This window comes from Periplaneta americana, chromosome 16 (assembly GCF_040183065.1).
Source record: "Periplaneta americana isolate PAMFEO1 chromosome 16, P.americana_PAMFEO1_priV1, whole genome shotgun sequence".
Classification (NCBI taxonomy): domain Eukaryota; kingdom Metazoa; phylum Arthropoda; class Insecta; order Blattodea; family Blattidae; genus Periplaneta; species Periplaneta americana.
In genome coordinates, this window is record NC_091132.1 from 83,002,777 (window position 1) to 83,016,251 (window position 13,475).

A 13,475-nucleotide genomic window follows, 5' to 3' on the forward strand; every position below is an offset into this window, starting at 1 on the left:
TCGATGGAATTGGTGCAAGTTAGATGGTGTTTGGAGAGATGAGACCGAGAATTCGCCGTAGATTACCTAACATTTCGTCTTATAGTTGGGGAAAATCTTGGAACAATCCAGCCAGATAATTAGCCTAAGCGGGAATAGAACTCATGTCCGAGCGCTATCCCGGGTCAGCAGACGAACTCAACTGTCTTAAAGTAGGCAAAGCAATAATCTGTTTAAATCATATAGCTTTCTTTATTTCTACAGTGAAAATGTAGTGTTTTAATTGTATTATACTATATAAGTTAAATAAATTATAAATGTAGACGGAATTAACCCCCGAGCTATGCCGGTAGCTTTCAGCAATAGTTAAGATAGAAGGACAACATATAGGCTATTATCAAATGGTTGAAATATTATATTTTTGGCTTTCAATAATATAAAGCAATAAGCCAAATTCTTTCTCTAATAATCCTTGCCTGGGTTGTGGTATTTTCGGCAATACATTGAGAGGAATGGGTTAAAAGTTGAAAAGTGCAACATATGTTACCAAAAGGCCGATTAGATTTTTGGCTTTCAATATTATAAAACAATAAACCAAAATCTTGCTCTAATAATCCTTGCCCGAGGGTTGTGGCATTTTCGGCAAAACATTGGGAGGAAAAGTGCAACATATGTTATTCAAAAATCAAAATTTACTGTATTTTAGGCTTGCAATGCTATAAAACAATAAACCAAATTGTTTCTCTAATATAAAGTCCATTCCTGCAATTTTTTAGTAATGTTTTAAGGTAAATAGGCTGAAAGTGCAACATACAGGTTTTACCAAAAGTTTAAGGATACTCCTCCGTAGGTGATGTTCCACTCTGTCCTTATACTTATGTGAAACCCTCTGATGTTTATACAGGGACCAATAATCTAACTGTTCTGTAAGCACGGCTTTATCAACTTTGGTTCAAGGCTAGATAACATAATAATTTAAAAATATCTAAGTTTTCAAAATGCCAATATCAGTAAACTAAAAAATGGCGTTAGGAATATTATTTTTAAATAATATCTATTTGTTTAATGTGTAGGCCTATTTATGTATTTTTGTAGGCTTAAGTGACATTGTAAACTTTAAAACTGTCCTATTATTTCTACGCGAATTTAAATTTAAATTTTAACATTCTTTTTGCTTCTTGTTCATCTTTGTTAAATGAGAAAGGTTTGCTCGCTGAGCACTAATTTTACTCTTTCAGAGATGCGCTACGACATGGATTATTGTTTATATTAGTATAAGTGCTTTTTGTTATCAGTAAATTTATTTTTATCTTTATCTTAATCATTCCAAAGCCATATGTAGGAAGACGTTTGAGAAAAGTCATGTAAATGGCAAAATATAAGATATTTAAAAAAATCGATTGAGCTTTTCATACATGTTATATGCTGCAGATGGAGCTACAGAATTTATTATATTCTAACAGGTGAATATTGCAAAACTTCTGATAAAAACAAAACATTAGAAACGACGGTATAATACAAGAATTACAAATAGATGCCATAAACAAAAAATAAAGTTATTGGCAGCAGGAAAGAATGGTTGAAACACGTGGAAAGGATGCCGTAAGAAAAAATCTTGAAGTAGATCTGTTCTTACAATAATTCCAGAGGACATCGAGATTAGGGAAGACCCGGGAAGAAAAGGAATGTGTTAAGTTAAAAAAAGACTTTAGTCTAACCCACGATATGAAGGATAGAAATGTAATTATAAGATGGAAGTGGAGGGAATAAACATATGAAATAATATACATAATAAAATGAGAGTATTTATTACACAAAATGCCCAAAAATGAACATAACTTAAACTCAAATAAAATAGTTAAAGCTTTGATTACCTTCAGTTCATAAAATAAAGAGAACAAAAGAATAAATGACAGAAACATTTAAAAGAAAAATGAATAACATAAAAATTAACTCATATCACAGGCACAAAATACATGGATATCACATAGCCTAGCTTCGTTTGAGCTCCAAGTATACAATCTTTCTCTAACTCACTGGCTACACAATTCTAGCTAATGTAAAACACTAAAACACTATGAATACGTAACAAAATGTTCTCTGGTTTTATACAACCATGAATCCATGTCAAAGAATTAAATAATAGTGGCAGGAAGTGTATAAACACACTCGTCTTTTTCACTTATATTTTAAAAATTAAAAACTAAATTTGAAAGACAAAAACGTATTTAAATTAAAAACTACAAGGTATGACATCAAATACACATAAACAAGTTTTAGCTATAACCTACATATATTGGCACGTTGAGGCCTATCCTAGATACAATTGCAATGTATTTAAATTTGTGCTTGAAACAAAAATAATAAGTTCCCATGAATACAGTGCTAAATGAAAATTTTAATTTTAGACACTGATTTACTATTTGCGAAACAGTAAAACCCATTAAATATAAGTTAAAAGTCTATAGTCTATAAGAAATAAAATATCGATATTGATTTGTACTTCACGCGGTTTTATACAAAATTAATTTTGACAGTTTTTAATTTATTTCCCCCACACCTAAAATAAGCAGGTCATTGAATAAGGAGCATGTTTCAGTTATTCTGTCTCCAAACGTTAGTTACTCGTAAGAAAAATTAAAAGAGATTTCAAAGAATATGTAAACAACTCATGGAAGTAGACCTATTTATAAACATGGTCTTACAGTTGCACTTCAACATAAGTTTCTTTTGCTGTTTTGTATTGGAGTACGAAAATTCAACACATTAATAGTTTATCGGTAACATTAATACAATAATACTGTTTAATGTTTCTGTACACAAGTACTGTATAAAGTTAGCTTTGTACTGGGTGAACAGTATAGAGCAGAATTCGTATGACCTTGAGTCCCCACTTCCGCGCGCATAGTCGGCCGGCCGCATAGCCGTGAAACCTGTTCTGCTCTGTACATATGCATAAAAATAGCGGGAAGTTTTTGTTTAGGCCTATAGGCTACCTATTGTGGGTCGTGCATTTAGTCTTACAAATATTTTAATCTGATAATCATTAAAAAATTAATGGATTTGTGGAAAATATAAGTAAATTCATCATAATTACACAATTTTCATCCAAAATTTTGGAAATGAATTACTGTTAACTAGAAACGATTCTTTGAAAATATTAAAAATGTATAATTAATCAGAAGAAACGTATTGCATGTGTGCGAAATTTCGTTTCACCAAAACTGAAAGATACTGAGATTATAAAATGTAAAAAGAAAGTTTATACAATTATAAAAGAATACTCCCCCTCTTATAGCGTAGGTTTATTTTGTAATTAATAAAATAATTAAATATGCTGAAATATTATTGTTTGTTTCAAGCATTACAAATCGAGATCCAGGGTTTAATCAAATTAACAATCACACATAGTATTAGATCATTTCTTCTTCTTCTTCCTCTCTCTCTCTTTTTCTCTATCAACATTTACAATTACTACTTCCTAATCTCTGAATAATAGTAGAATCCTTAATAAGTCTTATGATGATGAAATTCATGTCCTTAAAAGAATCTTCCTTAAGTGACATTTTTAATGTATTCTCAAGAAACCTATTTACCTATTAAGATAAAAATATAATGAATAATTCACTCTAATAATCATATAATTTAATTTTAATAGCTCACGTACATTTTTGTATCAATTTGTTTTCAACTCAAGTAGTGGATCAGATATGAAGCCCTTGAAATTCGCGAGAGGATCTATTACAATAGAGGTCATGTGTGAAATGGTGTGATAATGACAGATTAAACTGTGTATAACAGCAAAAATCAGGCCAAACATGGTCTTTGTTCATCACCAATTACACTTGGACTAGCCAGGATTTGAACTCAGCCCTCCGTCGTACGAATAGACACGCTATAACGTCTCTGATAACAGTTTTGAATTTGGCAACTTTCATGGTGTAATTTATACTGCACACCAGCATGCGAACTTCAGATAATATTGATTTAAAACTGAGATTATGAGTTTGAGTCATAATGGTTCAGATTTTTAGAATAGGCATACTTGTTTTGCTTCATCCCTCACGTCCGAATTCAGTGTAATTATAAAGTGTCACAGAAAAAAGTAGTTAACAATTCTGCCTGTAATCAATACGTGATTAATTAAAATGTAAATAATTTAGTTACTTTCAATATAAGAACGTACAATTGAAGAATTTATATTTTATTAGATCTGGGACTTCTACAGAAGTGTAGGCCTATATGTGACGTAATTATTGTAATCAGATATACTGTAATACGACTGAAATACAACTCGAAAATATTATTTTTAAAGGTTCATCTAATAAAAGTAGGCCCTATAATCATTTTTATTTTCTTTTAGATCGTGAAATGCAACGTCCTCCTTTACAAAACACGGCTGGTTATTAAAGGCATAATTTTGTGGTGTTTAACGCCAGAACATGTTACCAGCGACGTGTGGGCAAGTGGAGTTTAGACTAAGATACTGGTCGCATCATTTAAATACACAAAAAATAACGAGTTATATTAAAATTCAAAGTTATAGGCAGGTGTCCACGCGTACAGCTGGTTCCGTACACAGGTTTCACGGTATTTGTTACACAGATTAACCAATCTGTAATTTAAGTCAAATTACTTTTTCATTCTACTTAATACTCTAAAATATAGACAAAAAATGAAAATTCATCTACATAATAACTGGTTTTAAAGGATTCTACTATTTTTTCTACATAATGCTTATTAAAAATCACAGACAAAATGGCTTAACTCTAAGTACCATTAATTTCTTTGAAATATTTATATAAAACTGTAACATAAAATTATAACATTCTAGATTTTACATAGAAGGTAAGAAATTGGAAATATTATTTTTTAAAATAATACGATGATAACTTATTGAAGTGTCTTCTATGACAAAAATTTTTGTATTTGTCTCCTACCATTTACACCCAATATCTTCTTTATATAGAATGCAACAATGTATATTGGAAATAAATTTATGTTAGTGACAGTACTTATGAAGGCATGAAAATCCTACAGTGCAGATGATGATGATGATGATGATGATGATGATGATGATGATGATGATGATGATGATGGCTATTTGCGCCCTTTACAGTGAAGAAAGAACAGAAAAAACAATCCGTTAGCTGGGATTATGATAGGCCTTTTATTATTAAGAAATCAGATTCAAAAGAAAATGTAGGCCTACTAATAACTAACACAATAATTTATTAATAATACATTTATCACACTGCGAATAAGCAATTAATTTTATAATCGATTGTAAACATGAATTCTCTGACGTTCTGTAAAAATGAACCAACCGACGAAGTTAACTTAGACAAAATTGAACTATTTTTTATTTCGTTATTGTGTGGATTGACTCCTGAAAACAGATTCAACGAAAGACTTAAAGAAATGAAAGAATTTATTTTGTAGCCGAAAAGATATTGTTAATTCTGAACAAAAAATTAGAAATTGCTTACATTGTAGCGTATATACCTATTTTATAAATGATTAAATTTCGGATTTTTTTTTTCAGTTTAATAAAATAATATAACATCGTACTACATTTTTGTAACAGGGGTTAGGCCTAATAGAATGTTGTGCTCGAAACATTTCAAGCCTGTTAAGTATTTAATTTCGTAAGAAGAGTTAAACAAATGAGCGATATTTTATGAAAAGCCCATTTTTACCAAAGAAACTTACGAGGGCTCCTAATTTATATACACAAAGATTAAATTCTAGAGAAAACAGATAAGAATCATATGCAACAATGGAATTAATATTTTTACTTATTTTCAGTAAAATGTTGATTTTTAAATTTTAGTTCCAAGACTGATTTGTACAAATCTGTAAAGTTGACTTGAATAATTTAACAGAAAACCACAAATTTAAGTCACATAGAAAGTGTGCACTCAATGCTGGGCTCTGACGTTCTGTTAACCCACAGAGGTATGTGAATATAAGGGGAATAACTGAGCCGGGGTCTGATACAGTTCCTGCGTAGCTAAATCGGTAGAGCGTTGGCGCTCTCAATCAGAGGTGTCGGCTTCGATACTTGGCTATGGAACAATTTTTTCCTTAAAATTATTCTATTAGGATTTGAATCACGAATTAGACGTAAACTGGATGAGGACTATAACATTATATCTTTCGCTGTTATTTTCTTTGAAGAGTCAATTAAGTTACTTCAATTTATTTTTAATTTTAATTTACAAATAGGCCTATGTGTAGACCTGTCTGTCTGTACAGTAGTCTTATGAACATTATTGAAATTGTAGTAGGCCCTACTGTATCTCCTTATTACTTCCAACCCTCGTCGTCTCAAATTCAACACCAAATATTTATAATTAGAAGTACACAAATCACAGACAAAAATACCACGAAATATTGTCAATAATTTAGTTTTTCCAGAAATGTTTTAATTTAAATAATCAGTCAATATTATTTATTTACATAGTCAATGTAATGAAGCAAGTCTAATTATGAATTGTAAAGTAGTAATATTCCCTGAGTGGAAAATGTTCAGTAAGTGAAAAGTGGTTACCTTCGTTAAGGTCTCGTGAGCGAATCTAAAAGGTTTGGTTTGTTTGGATGGTCTGCGCGCTTCGCAGCTATAGAAACCACCCACTATATCTACACTAGAGATGGTCTCTCGTGTAGTCCGGATTTGTGCGAGGCGGGCTTCGATTCAGAAAAACCAAGACTTGAGGCGTTCTCCGAACTACAGTGAGTATAAAAACTAAATATCCAAATACTTGTCAAATTCAAATTATCTTATTACACGTTTATTTTACTGCTGTTATAAACTTTTAAGTAAACTTGAAACTCGAAGGCCATTGTGCTAACAGCCTAATATTTTACTCATTTATCAATTAAAATATACCGACTTCTGTATGCAACTCTTAACTTCAATAACCAACTGTAAAACGAATGATATTTCAATTAGGATCTCCGGATTTGTATGCAATATGCATGTGGTATGCATTTTGAAATCAATGTAAAAGTTACATTCATTCACAGCTGCGCTTCATCAACGATTTTATATACATTTCACTACGCATATAAATTAATATTTCGAAGGAAAAATGTTTAAATGCACTTGTTTTTCCTGATATTTAGAAAGTACAATACTTTTACTCAAATCAGGAGTTCTTAACTTCAGATTAAATAATAAACAGGAATTTTATTTAACAGTAACTGGTAGTGGGAGGAAAACGTAATTTGTTTAGTATTTTGAGGTTAATGGGCTACATCCAAATTTGGAAATAATTTTTTTTCTATTAGGGAAGGTTGGAGAATGCTGAATTTGCAGTGAGAGACCTACCCTTGGGTAGAAAGCTAAGAATGAATGAATTCTGTTTTGTGTGGATATGAATAACATCTTTTGGCATAGGAAAGACATCACGGAAGAGGTATAGGCCTATGCTACATTCACCAAGAAAAATCTCAGAATGCATTTCATTGTATACTAGAAGTACAGAAAATGAAGTAATGACGTAATGGTTTTCCTATTTTAATTATTAGGCCTACAGTTAGGACTATATTAATTTTAATTTCATAGGCCTACCTAGTTAGCCTATAGGCTAACTTTTGGTGGATTTTCGAGTCTATACACATGAATTTATAGCGTCTGCTTATGCATACATAACCGAGATATAGTCTAATAATTACAAACACCACCTGAAGTACCTAATTTAATAAATTAAACAAAAAAAAAAAACATTTTTGAGCAATTACTTCAATTTAGAACCCTTCTTGTAGTCATGATAGATTTGTGTTATTTCCTCATTACAATATGGCATACATAAATGGCATAAATATTACTTGCTGGCTATAAACATAAACTTTCATATACAACTTCATAAAATCCATAATCGTTTGGCACATGAACGTCTTAATACAGTATCTGGATTTCTTTTCTGTTTGTAATTTCATTGTATTACAACGAAGTCTTTAACAACAAGAGTGCAGATATCATTACGAGGAATCTGAGATCTTGTGCGAATGGATATCTGCGGGACTTTCGCACAACGTGCAATTATCCAGACTTACTGCAATATCGACATCGGCACTTTGGCACGTGGAGAGGACCGAATGGAGATCGCGTGACTGCTCTAATCTCTCGTTCGCCAAGTTCTCGTTGATCTCGTTCGACATGTCGAAGTCGTCAACAAAGTTCTCGCCGCCATCTTGGATATCCATTGAGATGTCACAATGTACCAGTTCTTCTAGGATGTTCCAGTATTGGTTAAGGTTGATTCTGGCGGAACTCGTTAGTTTTCTGGGTAACATGGGCTTCATCGGCTGTAACAAGTGAATTAATTCACGTCATGTTTAATCTGTTTTATTCTCATTAGGTTAATACTACTCGTACTTTAGATAATATCAGTATGTAACGAATCGTACGACAATAATGTGCCTCCTATCGCACAATAAGTATGCTAAGAATACGTAATGTAATGACTAACCCGAATATGAACCAAAACAATCCGTCTTTATGATAATTAACCTAACTTGTTAACGCAAATGTAACTTCAATAAATGGCTAAAAATCTGAATAATGTATAATATTGGTATTATTGTTATTATTATATTATTACTATACTAATTATTTGCATTACTATATTGTATTAGCCTATATTTTGTGCTACGGTTTTACTAGGCTATAATGTAAGCCTACCTAGTTAATATAGGCCTAGCTAAGCGATAGCATCCATAAATTTATTAGATTTTGACATAACAAAAAAAGTAATAAATAAATAAACAGGCAAATAAATAAACAATAACCAAATAAATAATGAGCAAGTAAATAAATAATTAAATAATGAGTAAATAAATAAATAATAAACAAATAAATAAATATTAAACAAATACACAAACAAAAAGGCAAATAAATAAATAAATAAGCAAATAAATATTAAGGAAGTAAACAAATAAATAAGCAAATATATAAATAATAGTCTAAGCAAATAAATAAATAATAAGAAAATAAATAAAAAATAAGGAAATAAATAAAAAATAAGGAAATAAATAAAAAATAAGGAAATAAATAAATAATAAACAAATAAGTAAATATTAAACAAATAAATAAATATTAACCAAATAAATAAATAATAAGCAAATAAATAATAATGAGTAAATGAATAAATAATGAGTAAATGAATAAATAATGAGTAAATGAATAAATATTGAGTAAATAAATAATGAATAAATAAATAATAAGAAAATAAATACGTAATAAGCAAATAAGTAATAAGTAAATAAATAAGTAATGAGCAAATAAATAAGTAATGAGCAAATAAATAAGTAATGAGCAAATAAATAAGTAATAAGCAAATAAATAAATATTAAGTAAATAAACAAATAAATAGGCTAATAAATAAACAAATGAATAAGTAAATAAATAAACGAACAAATAAACAGTTAAAGAAAGAAATCTTAGTCAAATCGGTTACAAATTATGGCTATTGTAGAGTGATAGTTACCATTTCCCGCTACATTGCCATATAACTTATGTACTGAAGTGTAAATGAATTATTCATTACTTCTTGCCGCCAAATTGTATTTACAATATTGGGTACAGTCACAATATCAATTCCGGATATAGTTCCCCAATAATCACCTCTTCCGATTTCGCATCAGCATAATTAAAAAAACGGTTTGGCTAAGATTACTTAAATAAATGAACAAATAAATAAATAAAAATTATAGTCGTTAGTTCGAATATCGCCCAAGACTGGGGTTCGTTCACCGTGATTGGAATAATCTTGTATGTTTTTGTTAGAACCGTTGCAAACACGGTGGTGTGTTGTCCACAGATAGGCTAACCAGAATCCTAAGTGTATTCGTCTAGTATATATTGTAAATGTCCCAAAAAAATATACGAATATGGAATCCGCAAAAAGTAGACTAAGAAAAGCAAGATTTTTTTCGAAGAGCAATTTAGGTTTATAGTAATTTTATCATTATTATTATTTTTTACAGAACACATTTTTGTGAAGAATTAAATTAGCATATGTTTAGAAGAGAAAATAGGCTATTGATTTCTTCAGTAGCCTACAGTCTGAAAGATGCTTGGAATTTTGCAAGTTACTTAATATTATTTAGAAATGACCTTATGCAGTTAATTTACTATTAATTCCCGGCCACAGTTCTGAATAAATATGTTTTCATTAAGAAAAGTTATGAATGATAAGAAACATTTTCAAAATTAAATTTAAAATATCTAATAAAAGCAAGTAATAAAATTGTTTGTTGGAGTAACAGAGTAGACTATACGATTAATATTTTACGCATGTAAGGTAATGCATATTATTATGAAGATGAATATGCATCCGTAGTCTGGAATTCTGTTACAAGTGACTTGGCTAAATTAGGAAGTAGGCCTAGGCAACGGAAATTTATATCGTTGTCTGTATAGATTTCTGCCCAGTGACTGCAAGAATAATTATGAGAAAAACTGTGACAATTTGTAATGTCAGTTTATATTCCAGCCGCCAATATCTTCTTGATTCCCTATTTTTATTCAAGATTTTGTAATTCCTTCATATCTTAGCTTTCGTATTTCTATGAAAGGTGCGAAAACTCAAAACTTTACTATAACAGTAAGCTTACTTCTGAATCTCTTTCTCTTGTCTCCAGATGCATTAAAACTGCCAACTTATGGTCTACGGCAATAAATTTGATGCATTTCAATTCATAAATTCAGAGTTAGTGCAATTGTAAAATGTTTACCGTAATTATTATAATTATTATATTTTAATTGCTATTAATAGGCCTACTGCTTTATTATTATTGTAACTCTTGTAGCTACTACTGTATACTATTATTGGTTAATCGTACTGGGTAGAACGTTATACAGTATGAAATGAAGAACAAAATATAGGCTATATTTATAATTTTCTCACATACCACCATGAATCACCAAATTTAACCATTGTTACTGTTACAATCAATATACTCGTACCAAGAAATGTAAATTTTGTATAGTATTCTTTGTCAATTAGGCAGTCTGCTATGGCAGAAAGAATTTTAAAAGAATAATAATAATAATAATAATAATAATAATAATAATATTTAATAAATAAATAACTAAATAAATAAGTAAATAAACAACTAAAAAAATAAACTAATAAACAAAGAATTAAATAAATAAATAAACGAAAATGAATGTTATTATTAAATCGTTTATATTAATTTTATTATTAAACTCACTTTACTGTCCCCATTATTATTTTATCACTAATCAAAATGCATTCATAATTACGTCTTTAGTTCCAATTTTAATTATCGTTTTAAAGAAAAGAGTTACCGTATGTTTAACTCCTGCAGTACTCAACAGGCACACTCATTCCCCTGTCAGTAGTGAAGTGTTCACTTTTACTTTAATGAAATATAATTAGTAGACTAGCCTACATTAAAATAAACTTGACTTATGAAACAACATTCCCCTCTTAACCTTCATAATCTCTTATGACAACAAAAAGAAATCCCTAAGACTGATTAATAACTAGTTGGAATGCTGCCACTTGTATAATCAGCAGGCATGCACCTTTCTGGTCCAATGACAGACAGTGTTGCCAACTAAAGACTGTATGTAACATTAACTACACAGTTTATTCTGAACGATAAAATTAAAATGTTATGCTGAAGTAACATTTTTAGATATATTTACCTTCACGATTTTAAAATTAAAAATAATATACTTTGTACTTGGTGTTAAGTAATTACAATTGTTTAACTAAGAACCAAGTTTTCGAAACAATGATTCTGGCTAAGTAATAAAAATGACCAATTCATCGTTAAAAAATATGAAACTTATTTACTATTATCTATTTTTTTATTTTTTTACAAATAGGAGTATTTGAATGACAACACTACACAGTGAAACTATTTCAATATGTAATTATATGAGATAACATCGTACCTGTCGGAAAGTCCTTGTCCAAGCTAGAGGAGATGATGTCACATCTGTGTTGGCGCGGTTCAACGTGCTGGTGTCTGCAGAGGTTGAGGCCGCTCCCAATCTTTCTTCAAGTCGACCGATACACATGGCAAATTTTTGCTTTAATACGAGGGAATAATCGCAAGATAAAGCGCAAAAAATTGCAGATTGCAATTGCAATTATAAGTAATTAATTTTGTAGACGGATGGAAGATGGACTCGTCAGCCTCTTACGTGATTGGTGTGAGAGAACAACTACTTGGTTGTCGGTACGACATTAGAGTGCGCTGGTAGTAGGTTGTTTAGCTTACTAGAATTTACCAAGGTCTGACGCTGCCTAAGGCAGACCGGGTTGCCTTTTATAGGCTAGGCGCGTGCTGGACTCGTGAGCCGGTCCGCGCACGGTTCCCGCCACGGCAGGTGCCAGGTGTGTGCCGGGCATGCTGCCTGTCCCCCCCGTCCCCTCACCCCGCTGTCGACCGCCTCATGGCGGGGCTGAACCGTGGGAAGGTTACTGCAGAGCTTTCCCAGGAAGAGACTCCAAAAACCACCTGCCACCATTTCTTATTTCCTTTTCCTCATAATGGATGAGGCACATTCATATGTTGCCCTGGATGCTGAGGGTTGTCAGAGAAATATAAAAAAAAAGAGGAAGGTCGTTTATGTAGGGTAATGAGGGTGACGATGTAAAACGACTCCGGTGTCCCGCGAGCGGGGATTTTACAAACACGTGACTTGCACGCGAGTTTTTCAAAAAAATTCCAATGCAAGACACACGCTCGGCGTATGCACTATTTTTTTTTTCTTGTGAGAACATAAAATTAACTAATAGGGTTGAAGGAAAGGTTTGGGACAAATGTGGAAACCTCAGAAACCATGAAGACTATTTCTCTTGACAATAGAATAGGTTCCTTATTTTTCGAGAAAGTCTGAGGATTTCTTGAATAAAAGACACACGACCAGCGCATGCAATCCTTTCGGTTAAACCGTAAAATACGGGACATTTCAAAAGGTGAAATCAGGTAAAGAAAAGATAAACACACTATTTTCCGTACAAAGTAAAATATAAACGAAGTAATGAGGGTTAAAGGGGAAAAGGTCTGCTACAAACACGAAAACAGAAGAATGGGGAGTTTATTTACTACTTGTCCTTTCATTCCAAGAGCATCATAAATGAGTCACGTGACTGGCGCATGCAGTTCTTCAAGCGTATAAGCGAAAAAAATAGCCTGCATTTTACTGGGGCTAAGAGAGTCGGAAATATTGAAGCACTCAATGAAAAAAAGACATTAATTGATGCATGTGTATCAGTTGTATGCGAAAGAAATAAGCCTACATTTTATTACTGGGGCTAAGAGAGTAGGAAATACATTGAAGCATTCAATGAAAGAAACATATTAATTGATACATGTGTACGTATCAGTTGTATGCGATCTGTTATTTTATAACTTAAAACTTTATTAAATTATTGTTGCCAGAATGGATTAGTTTTAATTTTTCTTAACATTAATTTTAATTTTCAACGAACCAGCGCTACACGCAA

General features: G+C 31.3%; 1 protein-coding gene across 1 annotated transcript; it reads right to left on the reverse strand.

Annotated features, from left to right (window-relative positions):
* Nucleotides 1-1,764: 1,764 nt before the first annotated feature.
* LOC138716539 (uncharacterized) lies at nucleotides 1,765-12,278 on the reverse strand. Its single transcript, XM_069849696.1, has 2 exons — nucleotides 11,915-12,278; nucleotides 1,765-8,292 (listed from the first exon to the last, which is right to left on the reverse strand). The coding sequence occupies exons 1-2, from the start codon at nucleotides 12,038-12,040 to the stop codon at nucleotides 7,966-7,968; spliced, it is 453 nt and encodes a 150-aa protein (XP_069705797.1). The 5' UTR covers nucleotides 12,041-12,278; the 3' UTR covers nucleotides 1,765-7,965.
* Between the last annotated feature and the right edge of the window lie 1,197 nt (nucleotides 12,279-13,475).